Here is a 23,577-nt window from a genome sequence, read left to right as displayed (position 1 = left end):
ATTCCTATAACCTTCACTCAGAGTCTGCAGCCGTCTCAGCCAATTGCTGCCATCAGCTGGCCACAACTCAAACTATATCATCATCATCGGCACTCCCTCGGAGTCGAGGAAGACTTGCTCCCACTCTAAAAATGTGTCCTTCGGTGGCTGAACAGTCCAACACGAGAACCACAGTCCCTGTCACAGATGGGACAGACAGTGGTTGAGGGAAGGGGAGGGTGGGACTGGTTTGCCGCACGCTTTCCGCTGCCTGCGCTTGCTTTCTGCATGCTCTCGGCAATGAGACTCAAGGTGCTCAGCGCCCTCCCGGATGCACTTCCTCCACTTAGGGCGATCTTTGGCCAGGGACTCCCAGGTGTCAGTGGGGATGTTGCACTTTATCAGGGAGACTTTTGAGGGTGTCCCTGTAACGTTTCCTCTGCCCACCTTTGGCTCATTTGCTGTGAAGGAGTTCCGAGTAGAGCGCTTGCTTTGGGAGTCTCGTGTCTGGCATGCGAACAATGTGGCCTGCCCAGCGGAGCTGATCGAGTGTGGTCAGTGCTTCAATGCTGGGGATGTTGGCCTGGTCGAGGACGCTAATTGTTAGTGCGTCTGTCCTCCCAGGGGATTTGCAGGATCTTGCAGAGACATCATTGGTGGTATTTCTCCAGCGACTTGTCTACTGTACATGGTCCATGTCTCTGAGCCATACAGGAGGGTGGGTATCACTACAGCCCTGTAGACCATGAGCTTGGTGGTAGATTTGAGGGCCTGGTCTTCAAACACTCTTTTCCTCAGGTGGCGCACTGGAGGCGGTGTTGGATCTCGTCGTCAATGTCTGCTCTTGTTGATAAGAGGCTCCCGAGATATGGGAAGTGGTCCACGTTGTCCAGGGCCGCGCCGTGGATCTTGATGACTGGGGGGCAGTGCTGTGTGGTGAAGACAGGCTGGGGGAGGACCTTTGTTGTACGGATGTTTAACGTAAGGCCCATGCTTTCATATGCCTCAGTAAATACGTCGACTATGTCCTGGAGTTCAGCCTCTGAATGTGCGCAGACGCAGGCGTTGTCCACGTACTGTAGCTCGACGACAGAGGTTGGGGTGGTCTTGGACCTGGCCTGGAGATGGTGCAGGTTGAACAGGTTCCCACTGGTTCTCCAGTGGGGAGCTTGTTGACTGAGGTGGAGCATGGCAGCGAGGAAGATTGAGAAGAGGGTTGGGGCGATGACACAGCCCTGCTTGACCCCGGTCTGGACGTGGATTGGGTCTGTGATGGATCCGTTGGTAAGGATCACGGCCTGCATGTTGTCGTGGAGCAGGCGGAGGATGGTGACAAAGTCACATCAACTCAACTCAGATTCACCAGCATCTGTCATTTTAAATGCTGAAAGGAATGTGCACAAATCCAGCATCATTCGTTACTGTGCTGTTCCTGTTTAACATTCCTTGAAATATGCTGCTTGGGACTCTCGATCGAGAGGAAACATGTCACTCTTTATCCGTCCTAAAGACATTGCAGTATCATCCAGTGAGCAGGACTCAGCTTTTTCTCAGTCTCAAGGGTGAGATTGGGAGGGAAATAAAGCCGTGTCCCAGAGCTGCACGGCACCACGCACTGGTGGCCCCACGCACCGGTGCCCCCCACGCACCGGTGCCCCCCACGCACCGGTACCCCCACGCACCGGTACCCCCACGCACCGGTGCCCCCCACGCACCGGTGCCCCCCATGCACCGGTGCCCCCCACGCACCGGTACCCCCATGCACCGGTGCCCCCACGCACCGGTGCCCCCATGCACGGGTGCCCCCCACGCACCGGTGCCCCCACGCACCGGTGCCCCCACGCACCGGTGCCCCCCACGCACCGGTACCCCCATGCACGGGTGCCCCCCACGCACCGGTGCCCCCCACGCACCGGTACCCCCACGCACCGGTACCCCCACGCACGGGTGCCCCCCACGCACCGGTGCCCCCCACGCACCGGTGCCCCCACGCACCGGTGCCCCCACGCACCGGTGCCCCCACGCACCGGTGCCCCCACGCACTGGTGCCCCCCACGCACCGGTGCCCCCCACGCATCGGTGCCCCCCACGCACCGGTGCCCCCACGCACCGGTGCCCCCCACGCACCGGTACCCCCACGCACCGGTACCCCCACGCACGGGTGCCCCCCACGCACCGGTGCCCCCACGCACCGGTGCCCCCACGCACCGGTGCCCCCCACGCATCGGTGCCCCCCACGCACCGGTGCCCCCACGCACCGGTGCCCCCCACGCACCGGTACCCCCACGCACCGGTGCCTCCCACGCACCGGTACCCCCACGCACCGGTACCCCCCACGCACCGGTACCCCCACGCACCGGTACCCCCCACGCACCGGTGCCCCCATGCACCGGTACCCCCACGCACTGGTACCCCCATGCACGACCACAAGCAGATAAGATTCTGAGTGTCTCTTATTCCCTGTTGAAACTGAAATATAAAGATCACAGATTGAATTTGAAAAGTACCACCACACAGGTTCTTAAAGGGATCATGTGCTAATTTGATCTCCGGGGTCTAATCCAGCAACGATGCCTTGCGATTCTACACTATGATCGATAGTTGGAATGCTGCGTAAAATCGGTAATTGTGAGCAGCTGGAGATTAACAATGTCACAGCATATGTACAATTGATCAGCAACGTTTACAAAAATTAGCATAAAAATTAGCATATAAACAACTGTCAGCGGGCAGAAGAATGTTTCCTTTAAGAGGGTGGAAGAAGATCGGGAATGTACTGCCTGAAAGGGCGGTGGGAGCAGATTCAACACTGACTTTCAAAAGGGAATTGGATAAATACTGGTAAAGGAGAAATTTACAGGGCTGTGGGGAAAGGGCGGGGAGTGGGACTGATTGGATCGCTCTCTCACTGAGCCAGCACAGGCACGATTGGCCAAGTGGCCTCCTTCTGTGCTGTTCCATGATTCTAAGGTGACTACTCTAACCTTCGTTCGATTTGGGTGGGAAAGGGCCTTGTCCAAATCATGTGTGAAATACCCAGTGATGCAGCTTGTTGGAGCACCAGTGATAACATGCTGCTAGAGACCTACTCATTGCACCAACACAGCGATAACATGCTGCTAGAGACCTACTCATTGCACCAACACGGCGATAACATGCTGCCAGAGACCAACCAATGCACAAAGACTCACAGGGCAAGGGAATACACAATAAATGGTAGGATACTGAGACGTGTGGAGGCACAGAGAGACCTTGGAGTGCATGTCCACAGATCCCTGAAGGTAGCAGACCAGGTAGATAAGGTGGTTAAGAAAGCATACGGAATACTTGCCTTTGTGAGCTGAGGCATAGAATACAAGAGCAGGGGGATTATGCTTGAACTGTATAAAACAATAGTTAGGCCACAGCTAGAGTACTGCGTGCAGTTCTGGTCACCACATTACAGGAAAGATGTAATTGCATGAGAGAGGGTACAGAGGAGATTTACGAGGATGCTGCTAGGACGGGAAAACTTTAGCCGTAAGGAAAGTTTGTAAAGGCTGGGATTGTTTTCTTTGGAACAGAGGAGGCTGAGGGGAGATCATATTGAGGTGTACAAAATTATGAGCGGCCTGGATAGAGTGGATAGGAAGGACCTGTTCCCCTTAACAGAGGGGTCAACAACCAGGGGGCATAGGGCGGCGGGGAGAGAGCCGGTGGGGAGGGAGAGAAATACGGGGGGGGGGTTTGGGAGAGAGAAAGATGGGGGTTGGGGGAAAGGGAAAGGGGGGGAGGGAGAGGGAACTCAAGGAAGACGAATCACATTCTTCCAACCCCCTTTACACCCACACCCGATTTCTCAGAAAGATGTGTTACAAGGGGCATTGTTGGAGTGGATGAAATCCGGCAGTCACGATACTGTCATTATTCACTTCATACCCAATAAACCTGTTAACAATCTGTGATCCATACACAATGCCCCATCTACCCATCTGGGGTAAGAGACTTCGCCTGGGGAGGGAGGCTTTTGCTGGGTTGGTGGAGATCCATCCTTTCTGGCTTAAGTCAGAATTACACTTTGCAAAGTCAGTCAGGACTTGGTTCCAGTTACACACTCCAGAGAAACTTCTGGGTGTGACTTATCCTCCAAGGGAACCAATCAGCAATCAGGTCATGTGACAATGGAGAGCCAATCAGAGACAATGCGGCCATTTTCACAGTACAAATAACTGCGTCCATCAATTAAAGCATGCAGCTGTTGCTGGTATTTGGATCAGTTGTTTCCCATCACATAGGAGCAGAAGGAGCCCATACAGCCCCTCGAGCTAGTCCCACCATTCAATTAGATCATGGCTGACTTGCAGCTCAACTCCAGTTGCTCGCCTTTGACCCACGACCCATGATAACCTAATTTCACTCTTCCTTCGGTTCTCTCAGTCACTGAGTTCGTGAAATGGGATTTATTGCTGCAAGTTTATACTCACATGTTGCCAATCTGCCCGATGCATCTGCAAATCATCTGGAAGTGTTGCAAAGAGCTCTGGGAAAGCCTCTGCGAGACGGATGATGTCCTCCCAGCCTTGATCCGGGAGCCAGGGGCACGGCTTTGCACGCTTGCTTTTCTCCAGAGAAATGTTTCCTGTGAAAGGTGCAGGAGCACTAAGTATAGGCTGATGTCATGCACCACTCTATTACGTGACAGCAGTAATGAAATATTACTGCTTCTGCCTAATGTACGAGGGGCAACCGGGACAATTTCATCCATTAAACCACGGCAGGTTTGCCAGCGGCAGCAGAAGGCTGATGGTAGCTGGAATGCAGCAAGGGACGGCTGCCAATATTGTGAAGAAACGTACATCACTTTGTAAAAGCTAAGCACTCCCCGGTGATTATCCAATGCCAATTCGCTTCAGCAAGTTACACCATTAAAATGTGAAATTAAACCATAAATCAACAGATTGCGTCTTGAAAGACATTAGTTGCATTTCTATAATGCCTTCACATCCTTTACAGTCAATGAATTGTGTTTGAAGTGCAGTTACTGGTATTGTGTAGGCAAACGCAGCAGGCCACACTGCATACAGCAAGATCCTACAAACAGTGTTGAGATTAATGGCCAGTTAGTCTGGTAATCCAAATCCCTCTACCCACTTCCAGCCACTCTGAGAAACTGCCTTCAACTCCTACCCTCTGTTTCCCCACTTCTAATCAGTTTTGTAATTGGATTCGCGATGGTCTTCCTAGCTCCACACCCATTAATCTTCTCCTATCTGGCTCCTTGTCAAAGGCTTTCTCAACGTCCATGTACACTACATCCATTGCATTTCCCCATTCCCCATATCCGTCACCTCCTCAAAGAACTCCATCAAGTATGTCCAACACAAACTTATTTTCTGAAATCCATGTTGGCTGTTTCTGATGATCCAGTATTTCGCAATTTCATCTTTAATTTAAGATTCTAAAAGATTTCCCTGCCGCAGATGTTTGTAACTGTCCTGAGATTACCAGGGTTAGCTCTGTCCCCTGTTTGAAGCTGGGTATTACATTGGCCACTGTCTGGTCCTCTGGCTCACACCCACTCTCAATAGAACCCCGAAATAGGGCCGATTTTAACCCAGCCCGGCCAGTGCAATGGGGGCGGGTGAGCCATTAAAATGGCGGGAGAGGGGGGGGGCTGCATGCTGTGCTCGCGACATGTTCTCTCCCCCTCCTTTCCCCCCCCCGCCCCCCCAGCCATCGCGACTTACCTCAAAACAGGCAGGAGAGGGCTGACTTTACAGGCAAAGTCCCACCCCACACACCCCGAGTTATAATTAACCCCAGAATCTTTAGGGCTTATGCTATTCCTTCCCCCATTTCTCCCAGGATCCTTGGATACATCCTGTCAGCTCCCAGCACTTCGACCTCCTCTAATCGAGCTCAATGCGCTCAGATTTACCTTTTATTTATTATAATATGTTTCATCTTGCTTTTAACCAATCGAGGATTTAGCTCCTCCCCAATATCCTTCAGTTGTGTAAACACAAAGGGCTAGAAATTGCGTAGCTCTCTGTTTGGGGCGATAAAGATTTGATTCTGCCGGTAACGCCCGCTTTAGCTCCAGGAGGGATGTGGAGCTAAATTAAGCGCTACACGGCCCTTAGAGTGCTAAAGGGAGTGAGGGTATCTACAGGGCACTGAGTGATGTTCGGGGGGGGGGGGGGCACTGAGTGATGTTCGGGGGGGGCAGGGCACTGAGTGATGTTCAGGGGGGGGGGCAGGGCACTGAGTGATGTTCGGGGGGGGGGGCACTGAGTGATGTTCGGGGGGGGCAGGGCACTGAGCGATGTTCGGGGGGGCGGGGCAGGGCACTGAGTGATGTTCGGGGGGGGGTCACTGAGTGATGTTCGGGGGGAGGGGCAGGGCACTGAGTGATGTTCGGGGGGGGGCAGGGCACTGAGCGATGTTCGGGGGGGGCAGGGCACTGAGCGATGTTCGGGGGGGGCAGGGCACTGAGCAATGTTCGGGGGGGGGCACTGAGTGATGTTCGGGGGGGGCAGGGCACTGAGCGATGTTCGGGGGGGGCAGGGCACTGAGTGATGTTCGGGGGGGGCAGGGCACTGAGCAATGTTCGGGGGGGGGGCACTGAGTGATGTTCGGGGGGGGGCAGGGCACTGAGCGATGTTCGGGGGGGGCAGGGCACTGAGCGATGTTCGGGGGGGGGGCACTGAGCGATGTTCGGAGGGGGGCAGGGCACTGAGCGATGTTCGGGGGGGCAGGGCACTGAGCGATGTTCGGGGGGGGAGGGGGCAGGGCACTGAGCGATGTTCGGGGGGGCAGGGCACTGAGCGATGTTCGGGGGGGGGGCAGGGCACTGAGCGATGTTCGGGGGGGGCAGGGCACTGAGCGATGTTCGGGGGGGGCAGGGCACTGAGCGATGTTCGGGGGGGGGCACTGAGTGATGTTCGGGGGGGGCAGGGCACTGAGCGATGTTCGGGGGGGGCAGGGCACTGAGCGATGTTCGGGGGGGGCAGGGCACTGAGCGATGTTCGGGGGGGGCAGGGCACTGAGCGATGTTCGGGGGGGGCAGGGCACTGAGCGATGTTCGGGGGGGGGCACTGAGCGATGTTCGGGGGGGGGCAGGGCACTGAGCGATGTTCGGGGGGGGCAGGGCACTGAGCGATGTTCGGGGGGGGCAGGGCACTGAGCGATGTTCGGGGGGGGCACTGAGCGATGTTCGGAGGGGGCAGGGCACTGAGCGATGTTCGGAGGGGGCAGGGCACTGAGCGATGTTCGGGGGGGGGCAGGGCACTGAGCGATGTTCGGAGGGGGCAGGGCACTGAGTGATGTTCGGGGGGGGGCACTGAGTGATGTTCGGAGGGGGCAGGGCACTGAGCGATGTTCGGGGGGGGGGCACTGAGTGATGTTCGGAGGAGCAGGGCACTGAGCGATGTTCGGGGGGGGGGGCACTGAGTGATGTTCGGGGGGGGGGCACTGAGTGATGTTCGGGGGGGGCAGGGCACTGAGCGATGTTCGGGGGGGGCAGGGCACTGAGCGATGTTCGGGGGGGGCAGGGCACTGAGCGATGTTCGGGGGGGGCAGGGCACTGAGCGATGTTCGGGGGGGGCAGGGCACTGAGTGATGTTCGGTGGGGGCAGGGCACTGAGCGATGTTCGGGGGGGGCAGGGCACTGAGCGATGTTCGGGGGGGGCAGGGCACTGAGTGATGTTCGGGGGGGGCAGGGCACTGAGCGATGTTCGGGGGGGGCAGGGCACTGAGCAATGTTCGGGGGGGGGCACTGAGCAATGTTCGGGGGGGCAGGGCACTGAGCAATGTTCGGGGGGGGGCACTGAGCGATGTTCGGGGGGGGGCAGGGCACTGAGCAATGTTCGGGGGGGGGCACTGAGTGATGTTCGGGGGGGGGCACTGAGCGATGTTCGGGGGGGGCAGGGCACTGAGCGATGTTCGGGGGGGGGGCAGGGCACTGAGCGATGTTCGGGGGGGGGGCAGGGCACTGAGCGATGTTTGGGGGGGGCAGGGCACTGAGCGATGTTCGGGGGGGGCAGGGCACTGAGCGATGTTCGGAGGGGGCAGGGCACTGAGCGATGTTCGGGGGGGGAGGGGGCAGGGCACTGAGCGATGTTCGGGGGGGGCGGGGCAGGGCGCTGAGCCATGTTCGGGGGGGGGTATTGGGGGTGTTGAGCCATGTTCGGGGGGGGGGGGGCTTATTGTGCATGACAGAATCAATATAGTCCATTCTCACATTGCTTAAAGTGAGTTGCCTATTTCTCCGTCTGTTGCCAGGCTGAGCCTGGTCACTGCCTGCTGCCGGGACAGTGCCCCGAATTACCCATCAGGGCAGCCCTCTCGCACACACTTCATGCAGCAGCACCTCTGCTTTGAGAATCAGAGTTTCCCTCAGTACTGCCCCTCCAACATTGCGGCGCTCCCTCAGTACTGCCCCTCCGACAGTGCGGCACTCCCTCAGTACTGCCCCTCCGACAGTGCGGCGCTCCCTCAATACTGCCCCTCCAACATTGCGGCGCTCCCTCAGTACTGCCCCTCCGACAGTGCGGCACTCCCTCAGTACTGCCCCTCCGACAGTGTGGCGCTCCCTCAGTACCGCCCCTCCGACAGTGCGGCGCTCCCTCAGTACTGCCCCTCCGACAGTGTGGCACTCCCTCAGTACTGCCCCTCCGACAGTGCGGCACTCCCTCAGTACTGCCCCTCCGACAGTGCGGCGCTCCCTCAGTACCGCCCCTCCGACAGTGCGGCGCTCCCTCAGTACTGCCCCTCCGACAGTGCGGCACTCCCTCAGTACTGCCCCTCCGACAGTGTGGCGCTCCCTCAGTACCGCCCCTCCGACAGTGCGGCGCTCCCTCAGTACCGCCCCTCCGACAGTGCGGCGCTCCCTCAGTACTGCCCCTCCAACAGTGCGGCGGTCTTTGTGCATGAAACCCAAAAAGTTAGTTTGCAGGTGCAGCAGGTAATCAGGAAGGCGAATGGAATGTTGGCCTTCATTGCGAGAGGGATGGAGTACAAAAGCAGGGAGGTCCTGCTGCAACTGTATAGGGTATTGGTGAGGCCGCACCTGGAGTACTGTGTGCAGTTTTGGTCACCTTACTTAAGGAAGGATATACTGGCTTTGGAGGGGGTACAGAGACGATTCACGAGGCTGATTCCGGAGATGAGGGGCTTACCTTATGATGACAGATTGAGTAGACTGGGTCTTTACTCGTTGGAGTTCAGAAGGATGAGGGGTGATCTTATAGAAACATTTAAAATAATGAAAGGGATAGACAAGATAGGGGCAGAGAGGTTGTTTCCACTGGTCGGGGAGACTAGAACTAGGGGACACGGCCTCAAAATACGGGGAGCCAATTTAAAACCGAGTTGAGAAGGAATTTCTTCTCCCAGAGGGTTGTGAATCTGTGGAATTCTCTGCCCAAGGAAGCAGTTGAGGCTAGCTCATTGAATGTATTCAAATCACAGATAGATAGATTTTTATACCAATAAGGGAATTAAGGGTTACGGGGAGCGGGCGGGTAAGTGGAGCTGAGTCCACGGCCAGATCAGCCATGATCTTGTTGAATGGTGGGGCAGGCTCGAGGGGCTAGATGGCCTACTCCTGTTCCTAATTCTTATGTTCTTATGTTATGTAACATCAGTCCTCTCTCCAGCTCCAACCTTTACCAATATTGGCTCTCCTGCTCCTCCTGGAACTGTTCTGTCACTCCTAAACATATCATAACCCAACAGGTTTATTTCCACTCCTACCCAGTTAGCAGTCAAATTCCTGTTAGTGCTATTAAATCCAGAGACCTGAGCACAAAAATCTAGACTGACACTCCAGTGCAGTACTGAGGAAGCGCCGCACTGTTGGAGGTGCCGTCCTTCGGTTAAGATGTTAAACCGAAGCCCTGTCTGCTCTCTCAGGTAAAAGATCCCATGGCACTATTTTGAAGAAGAGCAGGGGAGTTATCCCTTGTGTCTTGGCCAATATTTATCCCTCAATCAGTATCACTAAAATAGATTATTACATGGGATACACAACACAGAAACAGGCCATTCAGCCCAACCTGTCCATGCTGGTGTTCATACTCCACTCGAGCCTCCTCCCGTCTTTCCTCATCTAAATCTGGTCATTATCACATTGCTGTGTGTGGGAGCTTGCTGTGCGCAAATTGGCTGCTGCGTTTCCCACATTACAACAGTGACTACGCTTCAAAAGTACTTTATTGGCTGTAAAGCGCTTTGAGATGTCCCACGGTCGTGAAAGGCGCTATATAAATTCAAGTCTTTCTTTTCTTTTTTTCATATCTTCCTGTGACATCATTCTTTCTAATTCCCCCGGTTATTTCTCACTCTGAACCTTGCAATACACACACTTTATATTCTTTATTCGCAGTTATTGTGACCCTGGTTTAGTTGTCCCAGCTGACACATCATTCTTTAATCTTGGGGTTTTCCCTCCCTTTATTGCTCTGCCTACGATTATGGCCCACGTTAGCTTTGCACATTTCTATTCTGCACCTGGAATGGGTCCGAATTAAAAGTGAAGAGCTGGCACCTTCAGTGTAAAACCAAACCGCTGTGTAATAATTCTCTGTACGCAAGTGTCGTCACTAAGGTCAGCAGAATGAGCACGTCTTTTACTGAAAATTATTCAGCTTTGCTTGTTCTATCGAAGGGTCATCGGCCTGAAACATTAACTCTCTTTCTCTCCACAGATGCTGCCTGACCCAGAGCGTTTCCAGCACTTTCTGTTTTTATTTCTGATTCCCAGCATCTGCAGTCTTTTGCTTATTATAACCTCGTCATCGTTACTGGGCAACGTGCAGCTGAATGAACTTTCACTGATCCAGAGGTCAGTTTGAGTCCTTCGCTCATGTAATAAATAAAAACTAAACCCACCAGAAGGGGAAGCCGTGCATTAGTGGCAGCACTTAGAGGATTAGTTGTAGAAAGAGGTCGAGATTCTCTATTGTACAGCACAACATTAGTTAGCCGCAGACCCAATTATCTGCACAACTGTTGGCAAGGCGGGCTGGAGAGCTTTATCAGACAGCCCGAGGGATTGGAGTCGGGAGACCAGCAGGAACCAGGGCTGCGTGAGGAAATATTCTGCAGATATACAGTATCTGAAGGAGTGTGGTTAGATTGACAACAGCATCAAATGCAAGGAGCAGATAAATCTAAACAATGCACTTCAGATAGTCCATACTGAACTCTGAATCTGCCTGAGGAGAAGGGGTCACTCACATGCTCAAACATTACTGGAAGGAGAGGGCATAAATAATTTATGGATTTCAAAAGTCTTTTGCGGCATTTGTAGAATAGCTGAATCTAGTTAACGGCAGACTTTCTGCTTCATGGATCCATTCAATTAATAGACTTACGTCAGCGTTTTGTGGAAATTGAGCAATCATTAACAGCAGTTATTGACCCAATTTTTTTTTAAAGTTTCATTACACAGTTTTTGTAAATATTTCAAATGTATCTAAATATCATCAACAGATGACAAATCTTAAAGTGTGAAACCTGCAAAATTCTCCCAGCACGGCAGTGTATCAGACACACAGGGAGTTTGGTTTCAGCCATGGCTCAGTGGAGCCCCACTCCAGAGATTTGAGCACAGAATCTAGGCTGACACTCCCAGGGCAGTACTGAGCGAGCGCCGCACTGTCGGAGGGGCAGTACTGAGGGAGCCCCGCACTGTCGGAGGGGCAGTACTGAGCGAGCGCCGCACTGTTGGAGGGGCAGTACTGAGGGAGCCCCGCACTGTCGGAGGGGCAGTACTGAGGGAGCCCCGCACTGTCGGAGGGGCAGTACTGAGGGAGCCCCGCACTGTCGGAGGGTCAGTACTGAGGGAGTGCCGCACTGTCGGAGGGGCAGTACTGAGGGAGTGCCGCACTGTTGGAGGGGCAGTACTGAGGGAGTGCCGCACTGTCGGAGGGGCAGTACTGAGGGAGTGCTGCACTGTCGGAGGGGCAGTACTGAGGGAGCGCCGCACTGTCGGAGGGGCAGTACTGAGGGAGTGCTGCACTGTCGGAGGGGCAGTACTGAGGGAGCGCCGCACTGTCGAAGGGGCAGTACTGAGGGAGCGCCGCACTGTCAGAGGGGCAGTACTGAGGGAAACTCTGATTCTCAAAGCAGAGGTGCTGCTGCATGAAGTGTGTGCGAGAGGGCTGCCCTGATGGGTAATTCGGGGCACTGTCCTGGCAGCAGGCAGTGACCAGGCTCAGCCTGGCAACAGACGGAGAAATAGGCAACTCACTTTAAGCAATGTGAGAATGGATCGCTGTGTGAGGCAGTGGGAACTGAGACCTATCAGTTTCAGAGTGCCGTGTTCCTACTGTAACTGTCAGCATCAGGTCACAACTACTCAGGGATAATTCTGTTTTGTTTAGGGATTGAAAATATTGCTTAAACTCTCAAAGATCTGTACAAATAGTAAAATGTTTGATTTCCAGTGAGAAAGCTCTCTGCCCCTCAGTATTACTTCAGTAGAATATAAATTTAATTTGTAGATTTCAACAGATAAACTCCACTTGTACTTTTTGTATTATGGGTTTACATTTAAAAAGTAATTTAAAGTGGGAAGGCCTATAACTGACTCCCAGGTATGTACATAATTCCTGTCTGGAAACTTACCTTTCAAAAAAAACTCCAGTTCTTCCTGAGGAATCCTTAGTTCGGCCTGTTCGATCTTTATCGTCATATTGAAAGAGAAAAGCAACTTATGCCGCTCAAACAAACCTGGAAGGAGAAGGCAGAGGCTCATTTTAAACGTTTAAAGGGGCATCAGCCAGGTGAAGGATGTCGGGGCTGCAGAATGGAATCACTTTTCTACTGAGTGACAACGTCAAATACTCCCGGGTCAAGTAAAGCCAGGATCAGATGGAGAGTGACGCTGCCTTACTTTGATCCAAAATGTGCCTGCACCCCACCAGCTGACACACACCTTTCTCACACATTTCCGGGACCCTGCCGCGTTAGCTTGAGAATTTAGTGCTAATTACAACTGAATTATGAGCAGTTTCCTGGGTTACACTCAGGTCTGATATTTAGATTACACAAACAGTTCCTTCAGCATGTTTAGTCAGACAATAGGGGAGACTTTCACACCAGCAGTCGTGGCTGAATTTAAACCCAAGTTCCAAAGGTGAAAACAATAATTTTCCACACAAAGATTTACCTTGTACAATACTGTATTTCCCAGTTAGTTCTTTTTATGTGACAGTAAAAATATACATTAACCGCCGAATAGATGGTTTCTCCCCATTCTGCCGGCTTATCTGAATAAATGACAGGTTGCATAAACTTGGTTTGTATTCCCTTGTGTTTAGAAGGTTGAGGGATGATCTAATTGCGGTGTTTAAGATGATAAAAGGATTGGATAAGGCAGATACAGAGAAACTATTCCCTCCAGCGGGGGAATCCAGAACCAGGGCCAAATCTTAAAATGAGAACTGTTCGAGCAAAACCAGAACTTGTTTTAATAAAGATTATTGTTGGGTAAGGGCATCGAGGGATATAGAACAGAGGAGGGTAAATGGGGCAAATGGGTAAATGATCTCACTGAATGGTGGAACAAGGCCTCCTCCTGTGACCCACTAATTTAAGGACTAACATATGGCAATGCAGGTTTAAAGGAAAGGACACAACAGAAATGAAAGTCTTTTTCCTTTGTATATATGTATGTGTGTGTACATATAAATGATAAACGTCTGACATGCAGACCATCCTGACTCCACAAAGCAACCCTGAAATCATGGCCTACATCAGCAACCCACTTCCAATAGCTGCCATTTGTTGATTCCTTCATTTAATTAAAGCAAACCGCCACTGATACAGCAGTTAAAAGATTACCATAAATACTTATAAGCATAAAAAAATGAATTTAATTTCATGGAGGAATTTCTTCACTCAGAGGGTTGTGAATCTTTGGAATTCTCTGCCCCAGGGGGCTGTGGAGGCTGAGTCTCTGAATATATTCAAGGCTGAGATCGATAGATTTTTGGAGTCGAGGGGAATCGAGGGATATGGGGATCGGGCGGGAAAGTGGAGTTGAGGGCGGTGATCAGCCATGATTTTATTGAATGGCGGAGCAGGCTCGAGGGGCCATATGGCCTACTCCTGCTCCTATTTCTAATGTTCTTGCATGGCCCATACGCGAACTATGGGTAAGGCTCAGATTCTGAGCAAGTCACCCCCAGGGTCACACAACTTTCACTGGCATAGAACGTCCCAACATACATCACAGAGGCACAAGAGCAAATGCCACTGAGCCAAAAGGGTCATTGGTGGAATGCGCCAAAAAGCTTGGTCACAGAGATGAGGCTTCAAAGAGGGGAGGTTTAGGCAGGAAATTGCAGAGCCTGGGCCTAGGTTGCTGAAGGCTCGGCCGCCAATAGTGGGGTAAACACAGGAGGGAGGCACAAGAACCCAAGAGTTAGGAGCAGGAGTCGGCCATACAGCCCCTCGAGCCTGCTCCGCCATTCAATAAGATCATGGCCGATCTCTACCTCAACTCCACCTCCCTACCCGATTCACATATCCAACAAGAGGCCGGAGTCAGAGGAATGTATGGATGTAAAGTTGGGATTTGCAGGGCTGGAGGAGATTGCAGAGCTCGGGAGGGGTGCAACCATAGAGGATTTAAACACAAGAATAAGAATTGTGAGTTTTGGGGGTCTGGGGGCCAATGTAGATCAGCAATGACAAGGGTGCAGGCCAGTGGAAGTCGGAGAGAGATGGTCCGAGTTTGGGATGAGCTGAAGTTTAAGGAGGGTGGTTCAGGAGAGTACTTGAAAGAACTTAAAAGCCTGCTTAAATGCACTAATGCAACAGATGTCCAACGTCATTTTGCACTTAATTGATCATGTTCGATACAGTTCGGAGATGTTAACATTTAAACACTGCATTTTCAATGAAAGGAAAGCAGCACAAACATTGCGCGACAGTTACACCAACACCAACCTGTGCAGCCATAGTTGTACATGTTAAGGGTCAATGCGCTCATGATGTTCTTCAGACGCTTTTGAAGTATAGAGTCAGGCAAAGATTTGCGGAGAGATAAGTCAAAGACCTCCAGGAAAGATGCCAAGGAATATTGGTACATGCTGTTAACCAGTGCCATCTCCGACAAGACAAAAAACAAGATCGCCCCCCTTTTGGCAGCCGGTCGATATCCATCGCGTAATTTGTCAATATCTATTGCGGTCTTTTCAGCCAGTGTTAGTTTTTCAAACACCTGCCAAGAGGAAAGAGTTCTCGTTGGGTTTAGTGATGAAGGGCTCCGACTAGACTGATACTACACGATCTGTTACAAAAGCAAAATACTGCAGATGCTGGAATCTGAAATAAAAGCAGAAAATGCTGGAATTCTCCGCGGGTCAGGCAGCATCTGTGGAGAGAAAGAGTTTTAACGTTTCGGGTCTATGACCCTCCTGGTGAGGGGTCACAGACAATGCACTTTGTCCAAGGTGACTGTAATACATGGGCCCCAAACCTGGTGGAAGCTAATTTCCACCCAAGTGCGTCGAGATCCTGACGGTACTCTGGGCGGAAGTTTCATGAAGAAGTCCTGGAAAGACCGCCTGGCGCCAAAATAGGACTTACACGCCAAATCTGGGCGGCAGCGGACGGGAGCTCCCAATCTCGACGGCAAATGCAATCTTCGGCAAAGTACGGCCGAGGATTGAGTCGGGCCCAGGGAGGGGGGGAACAGATAAAATTAAAAACTCAAAAAAAAAACACTGGAAAACCTTCAAGGGGACCCCATCCACCTGAATCGGGGGAAAAATTAAGAAAAGAAGTTTACTAATCTATTTTTGCAGGTCTTCATACTTACCGCTGAGGTTAGACCTTTCTCCACATGGCGATCCTTCCCCCTGCTGCAGTGGACTCCCGCCAGGACCAAACTGGCAGCTTGGCGGGCAGGACACTACTTGCGCTGTTGCACGCTAGCAGACGTCAGCAGGTGGTCCCCAGCGGTCTTCCCTCCCCGCCAGCGGGAGGACGTCACCAAACGTGCTCGGCGGGGAGACCGACCGGAAAACTCGGCGGCAGTGGGCGGTGAGTCCACCAAGTTCGGCCCCATGGTATACGTGATTTGCTCTTTGTCTAAAGACACGACATTAAAGGCACTATATAAATACATGTTGTTGGTGTGTATATACGACAGGGTACAACTGGAGACAACAGTAACCACGGCACAAATCTCATGAATTTGAGGGTGCAGAAATAATTGGAGATACTATACTGAGGCATAATTAACTCGTCACAGATTTCGTTGGAGCATACTGCATGCTCCATCAATACTGATTCACTCAGTGAAGGCTCAGATAGCCTCCTCCACTCAATACTTTGTCAAATGGATTACCTTTTGTGTTAGCAGGCTATTTGAATGTGGAGGCAGCACAGTTGTGGTCAACATGACAATCGCTCACATACACTACACACATACTCTGCCAGGAGGTACTGTGGGTTATCAGGGATGGTGTCCTCAGGAATGAATAATCTTACTCCTGCATACTACAAAAAGGATATTGAAGCACTGGGGAAGGTACAGAAAAGATTTACAAGGATAGTACCAGAATTGAGAGGATGCAACTATCAGGAAAGATTGAGCAGGCTGGGACTCCTTTCTCTGGAAAAGAGAAGACCAAGAGGAGATATACAGTGGGTCAGGCAGTATCTGTGGAGAGAGAAACAGAGCTCATGTTTCAGGCTAATGACCCTTCGTCAGAAGAGGAGACCTGACAGATAGGATGGATGTGGAGAAACTGTTTGCACCGGTGGGTGAATCCAGGACAAGGGGCATAAATATAGAACAGTCACTAACAGATGAAATAAAGAACTTAGGAGGCATTTCTTTCCACAGACTGGTGCGAATGTGGAACTTGCTGCCACAAGGAGTGGTTAAAGCAGAGAGCGTTGATGCATGTAAGGAGAGAAGGGATTAGAGGAATGCGGGGGGGGCAGGGTGGGAGGAGGCTTGTGTGGAGCATAAACACAGGCATAGACCAGTTGGGCTGAATGGCCTGTTTCTTTGCTGTAGATTTGATGTAATTCTATATAATACTGACCTCTCTCTCTCCTATTTCCCCCTCCCTCACACTCCTCCTACCTGATGTACAATATTTATTTGATTTAAGTGGCCCGAGCTAAAACAGGCTTGGTTTGGGCTATGTATCAAACATAAATCCAGCATGATGCATAACTTGCTGTACCCCCTTCCTAGGCTCAAACAAACTGCTTCTGACTTACCCACATACGCCCAGCATTCTCCCCTAACACAGACTGACGAGGGAGAGCAGCCAATCTCTGAGTTATTCTCGCTGTGAGAAGCCCGCCCTCAAATCCTTTTGCACAACACAATTATATACTTACTGAAATCTCTCTTCATTTTGTGGATTTTGTAGTTTATATAGTTAAATATTTCCCTGATTTTAGTTCTTGTACTAACTTTATCTGTCGGCACAAACAGCCTGAATGCACGATTGAAATGATTCTGTGAAGCACCAGTCGTGTATCCTGGCACAAGAACGATATTATATGTAAATATTCCCAGTCTCACAAAATGCTTCTTGCAAACTGCTGAAACATTAGCAGCTCTCGGTTACGAGGATAACATTTAAAATGCACAGTAGATTTCGAGAGACACAGTTCTTTCAAAGGAACAAGATTGCATGCACCCAGCTGTGATACCAATCCAATGTCCCTGCTAGGGGGGGGGGGCTCACTGCACTGCCATCTAACTAAAGCGTGGTTAACCTCGCCTGTAAATCCATTTACCTCCGTAGCTTTAGTCTTGGTCTCTTCGAGAGTTTCCACCAGTTCGACGTTGTCCAGCATGTTTCCAGTGGAAGTGGCCAGTTCACGCAGAAGGGAGTTCTCGAGATCCTTCAGCAGTTTCTTATTCTCACTGGTCTCCTTGATCAAACGCTCCCTCTGTTCTTCAAGTTCTCTCCGCTCAAAGGCCACAATAACACTCAGTAACTGGTCTTCCAAGCCACTCAACGTCACTGTGGAAAGAAATCCAGCAATTCTTATTTTAACCTATATAACTCTATCTAATCAAAATATAAATTGCATCTAAAATAAGAACGTAAGAATTAGGAGCATGAGTGGGCCATTCGGTCCCTCGAGCCTGCTCCGCCATTTAATATGATCATGGCTGATCAGTGACCTCAACTCCACTTTCCTGCACTGTCCCCATATTCCTTGATTCCCTTAGAGCCCAAAAATCTATCAACCTCAGCCTTGAATATACTCATCGCATCCACAGCCCTCTGGGGCAGAGAATTCCAAAGATTCACCACCCTCTGAGAAAAGAAATTCCTCCTCATCTCAGTCCTAAACGGCCGACCCCATATCCTGAGACTGTGACCCCTGGTTCTAGACTCTCCAGCCCGGGGGAAACATCCTCCCTGCATCTACCCTGTCAATCCCCCTCAGTTTCAATAAGATCATCTCTCATTCTTCTAAACTCCAGAGAGTATAGGCCCATTCTACACAATCTCTCCTCATAGGACAACCCTCTCATCCCAGGAATCAGTCTGGTGAACCTTCCTTGCTCCGCCTCCAAGGCAAGTATATCCTTCCTTCGATACAGGGACCCAAACTGTGCACGGTACTCCAGGTGTGGTCTCACCAAGGCCCTATACAATTGTAGCAAGACTTCCTTACTTATATGAGACAGTGCAGGAAAGTGGAGTTGAGGTCGAAGATCAGCCATGATCTTATTGAATGGCGGAGCAGGCTCGAGGGGCCGAATGGCCGACTCCTGCTCCTATTTCTTATGTTCTTACTCATACCCCAACCCCCTTCCAATAAAGGCCAACATGCCACTTGCCTTCCTTATTGCTTGCTGTACCTGCATGCTCGCTTTCTGTGTTTCTTGCACGAGGTCACCCAAATCTCTCTGAACACCAACATTTAAAGGTTTCTCACCATTTAAAAAGATTCTGTTTTTCTATTCTTCCTACCAAAGTGAATAACCTCACATTGGAAATCCAAATATACTACATCCACTGGTTCCCCTTTATCTACCCTGCTCGTTACATCCTCAAAGAACTAATACATTTGTCAACCATGATTTCCCTTTCATAACACCGTGCTGACTCTGCCTAATCATGTTATGATTTTCTGAGTGCCCTGATACCACTTCCTTAACAATGGATTCCAGCATTTTCCCAACAACTGATGTCAGATTAACTGCCCTGTAGTTCCTGGGTTTCTCTCTCCCGCCTTTCTTGAAAAGCGGTGTTACATTTTCTACCTTCCAATCACTGGGTCCAGAATCAAGGGAATTTTGGAAAATATGATTATTGCTCATTATTTCTGTTCTTAGCAAAAAGCAATAAGGAGTCTATGATTTTAGCATTTGATGTTTAGAAGTGTCAATGAAACATAACAGAAGGTGAGATTACCATTAAATCTAGGAAATCTCAGTTCGGGAGTGTTTAAACTAATATGGCAGGGGGATGGAAACCTATGCAGCGAGATAGGGCGAAGTAATATGGAGTCAGAAACAGATGGTAGAAAGGTAAAAAGCAATAGTGGAAGGCCGAGTAAACAAAGGCAAGAAACAAAAAGGGCCACACTACATCATAATTCTAAAAGGACAAAGGGTGTTAAAAAAAACAAGCCTGAAGGCTTTGTGTCTTAATGCAAGGAGTATCCGCAATAATGATGAATTAACTGCAAATAGATGTTAACAAATATGATGTGATTGGGATTACAGAGATGTGGCTCCAGGATGATCAGGGCTGGGAACTCAACATCCATGGGTATTCAACATTCAGGAAGGATAGAATAAAAGGAAAAGGTAGCGGGGTAGCATTGCTGGTTAAAGAGGAGATCAATGCAATAGTTAGGAAAGACATTAGCTTGGATGATGTGGAATCTATATGGGTAGAGCTGCAGAACACCAAAGGGCAAAAAACGTTAGTGGGAGTTGTGTACAGGCCTCCAAACAGTAGTAGTGATGTTGGGGAGGGCATCAAACAGGAAATTAGGGGTGCATGCAATAAAGGTGCAGCAGTTATCATGGGTGACTTTAATATGCATATAGATTGGGCTAACCAAACTGGAAACAATACGGTGGAGGAGGATTTCCTGGAGTGCATAAGGGATGGTTTTCTAGACCAATATGTCGAGGAACCAACTAGGGGGGAGGCCATCTTAGACTGGGTGTTGTGTAATGAGAGAGGATTAATTAGCAATCTCGTTGTGCGAGGCCCCTTGGGAAAGAGTGACCATAATATGGTGGAATTCTACATTAGGATGGAGAATGAAACAGTTAATTCAGAGACCATGGTCCAGAACTTAAAGAAGGTATGAGGCGTGAATTGGCTAGGATAGATTGGCGAATGATACTTAAGAGGTTGACTGTGGATGGGCAATGGCAAACATTTAGAGACCGCATGGATGAACTACAACAATTGTACATCCCTGTCTGGCGCAAAAATAAAAAAGGGAAGGTGGCTCAACCGTGGCTAACAAGGGAAATCAGGGATAGTATTAAAGCCAAGGAAGTGGCATACAAATTGGCCAGAAATAGCAGTGAACCCGGGAACTGGGAGAAATTTAGAACTCAGCAGAGGAGGACAAAGGGTTTGATTAGGCAGGGAAAATAGAGTACGAGAGGAAGCTTGCAGGGAACATTAAGACGGACTGCAAAGGTTTCTATAGATATGTAAAGAGAAAAAGGTTAGTAAAGACAAACGTAGGTCCCCTGCAGTCAGAATCAGGGGAAGTCATAACGGGGAACAAAGAAATGGCAGACCAATTGAACAAGTACTTTGGTTCGGTATTCACTAAGGAGGACACAAACAACCTTCCGGATATAAAAGGGGTCAGAGGGTCTAGTAAGAAGGAGGAACTGAGGGAAACCCTTATTAGTTGGGAAATTGTGTTGGGGAAATTGATGGGATTGAAGGCCAATAAATCCCCAGGGCCTGATGGACTGCATCCCAGAGTACTTAAGGAGGTGGCCTTGGAAATAGCGGATGCATTGACAGTCATTTTCCAACATTCCATAGACTCTGGATCAGTTCCTATTGAGTGGAGGGTAGCCAATGTAACCCCACTTTTTAAAAAAGGAGGGAGAGAGAAAACAGGGAATTATAGACCGGTCAGCCTGACATCGGTAGTGGGTAAAATGATGGAATCAATTATTAAGGATGTCATAGCAGCTCATTTGGAAAGAGGTGACATGATAGGTCCAAGTCAGCATGGATTTGTGAAAGGGAAATCATGCTTGACAAATCTTCTGGAATTTTTTGAGGATGTTTCCAGTAGAGTGGACAAGGGAGAACCAGTTGATGTGGTGTATTTGGACTTTCAGAAGGCTTTCGACAAGGTCCCACACAAGAGATTAATGTGCAAAGTTAATGGGATTGGGGGTAGTGTGTTGACGTGGATTGAGAACTGGTTGTCAGACAGGAAGCAAAGAGTAGGAGTAAATGGGTACTTTTCAGAATGGCAGGCAGTGACTAGTGGGATACCACAAGGTTCTGTGCTGGGGCCCCAGCTGTTTACATTGTACATTAATGATTTAGACGAGGGGATTAAATGTAGTATCTCCAAATTTGCGGATGACACTAAGTTGGGTGGCAGTGTGAGCTGCGAGGAGGATGCTATGAGGCTGCAGAGTGACTTGGATAGGTTAGGTGAGTGGGCAAATGCATGGCAGATGAAGTATAATGTGGATAAATGTGAGGTTATCCACTTTGGTGGTAAAAACAGAGAGACAGACTATTATCTGAATGGTGACAGATTAGGAAAAGGGGAGGTGCAACGAGACCTGGGTGTCATGGTACATCAGTCATTGAAGGTTGGCATGCAGGTACAGCAGGTGGTTAAGAAAGCAAATGGCATGTTGGCCTTCATAGCGAGGGGATTTGAGTACAGGGGCAGGGAGGTGTTACTACAGTTGTACAGGGCCTTGGTGAGGCCACACCTGGAGTATTGTGTACAGTTTTGGTCTCCTAACTTGAGGAAGGACATTTTTGCTATTGAGGGAGTGCAGCGAAGGTTCACCAGACTGATTCCCGGGATGGCGGGACTGACATATCAAGAAAGACTGGATCAACTGGGCTTGTATTCACTGGAGTTCAGAAGAATGAGAGGGGATCCCGTAGAAACGTTTAAAATTCTGATGGGTTTAGACAGGTTAGATGCAGGAAGAATGTTCCCAATGTTGGGGAAGTCCAGAACCAGGGGTCACAGTCTAAGGATAAGGGGTAAGCCATTTAGGACCGAGATGAGGAGAAACTTCTTCACCCAGAGAGTGGTGAACCTGTGGAATTCTCTACCACAGAAAGTTGTTGAGGCCAATTCACGAAATATATTCAAAAAGGAGTTAGATGAGGTCCTTACTACTAGGGGGATCAAGGGGTATGGCGAGAAAGCAGGAATGGAGTACTGAAGTTGCATGTTCAGCCATGAACTCATTGAATGGCGGTGCAGGCTCGAAGGGCCGAATGGCCTACTCCTGCACCTATTTTCTGTTTCTATGGTTACTAGGGCCCCAGCATATCCCATGCTGTAACACTGTGGGAGTACCAGAACTCCCAAGTTATACACCATTCCGACTTGGACATATATCGCTGTTCCTGGATACTCTCTGGGTCACAATCCTCGAACTTCCTACCAAACACCGCTATGGGAGTTCATTCACCACACGGACTGCAGCGGTTCAAGGCGGTGGCTCACCACCACCTTCTCAAGGTAACTAGGGATCGGCAATAAATGCCGGCTTTGCCAGCATCGCCCACATCCCAAGAACAAATTTTTAAACACCAGTATTCTTTATAATATGATTGCCCTTAAATCGCTGGAGGTGAATAAAAACTCGCAGATGTTTCCAGTGAGAGAATTTCTCAGCGAAATTTGCTGTCATGTACACGAGGGGGACTGCGTTAGAATTTACCAGTGTAGTTTATCACCATGGATTTCCCAAATACTGCAGGCTGGTACTTGGGGTTCGCCAGCTTGGTGTTGAGGTACATTTTGAAGTTAGGATCATAGTCGACCTCCTTGTCACCAAGCACCATAAAATACCGGCCAGGTTGTCCTTCGATTATCTTTTCCAAGACATTATCAATCACTGGATCAATGTACTCATCCACATCTTGGAAGAGGAAGGGAAATCCATACTTGATGGCCATCTCTAATTGTTTCAGGAAATCGGGATCATTAAAGGAAGAGATCTGGAAAAGATCACACACCAAACACCATTTGTCACATTTCCCAGTACATTATTTTAAAAAAAGCTACTTAAGATCTGTAATGGAATAATTCAGTAGTGAACTATATACTAGACTGAAAGGCACCACGGATATCGATAACATACACAAGGTAGGTGTGTGGCTAAGTGTGAGTGGACAGAAACCTTAACCTTACCTTCAGATTGGTCTTTGCCTCCTTTCTCTTCACCCAGTTTAAGGCCTGCTGCTGAGGATCGATACACAGTGGGAAACGACTAGCTTGTGTTGTAAGGATGCCGTTCTGAACAGAGAGTTCATCGGGTGGCAGGCCTTCTGAGCCCCACCTGAATCCACAAGAATAAAATATCAAATCTGCAAACTACAGGCTAGCAAGTCTGTGCTTCTATATTAAACATCG

General features: G+C 50.1%; 1 protein-coding gene across 2 annotated transcripts in view; it reads right to left on the bottom strand.

Annotated features, from left to right (window-relative positions):
• dnah10 (dynein axonemal heavy chain 10) overlaps window positions 1-23,577 on the bottom strand; it is a 397,024-nt gene that overhangs the window by 50,033 nt on the left and 323,414 nt on the right. For both annotated transcript variants that reach the window (XM_070888200.1, XM_070888202.1), the window contains exons 61-66: window positions 23,356-23,503; window positions 22,883-23,162; window positions 17,740-17,969; window positions 14,920-15,193; window positions 12,592-12,696; window positions 4,443-4,597 (exon numbers count right to left, since the gene is read on the bottom strand). In XM_070888200.1, the coding sequence (XP_070744301.1) occupies window positions 4,443-4,597; window positions 12,592-12,696; window positions 14,920-15,193; window positions 17,740-17,969; window positions 22,883-23,162; window positions 23,356-23,503 (1,192 nt within the window). The remainder of the gene's footprint in view (window positions 1-4,442; window positions 4,598-12,591; window positions 12,697-14,919; window positions 15,194-17,739; window positions 17,970-22,882; window positions 23,163-23,355; window positions 23,504-23,577) is intronic.

Source organism: Pristiophorus japonicus, chromosome 8 (assembly GCF_044704955.1).
Source record: "Pristiophorus japonicus isolate sPriJap1 chromosome 8, sPriJap1.hap1, whole genome shotgun sequence".
Lineage (NCBI taxonomy): Eukaryota > Metazoa > Chordata > Chondrichthyes > Pristiophoridae > Pristiophorus > Pristiophorus japonicus.
The sequence above is the reverse complement of the archived record's forward strand: the minus strand, read 5'-3'. Positions and strand labels throughout refer to the sequence as shown.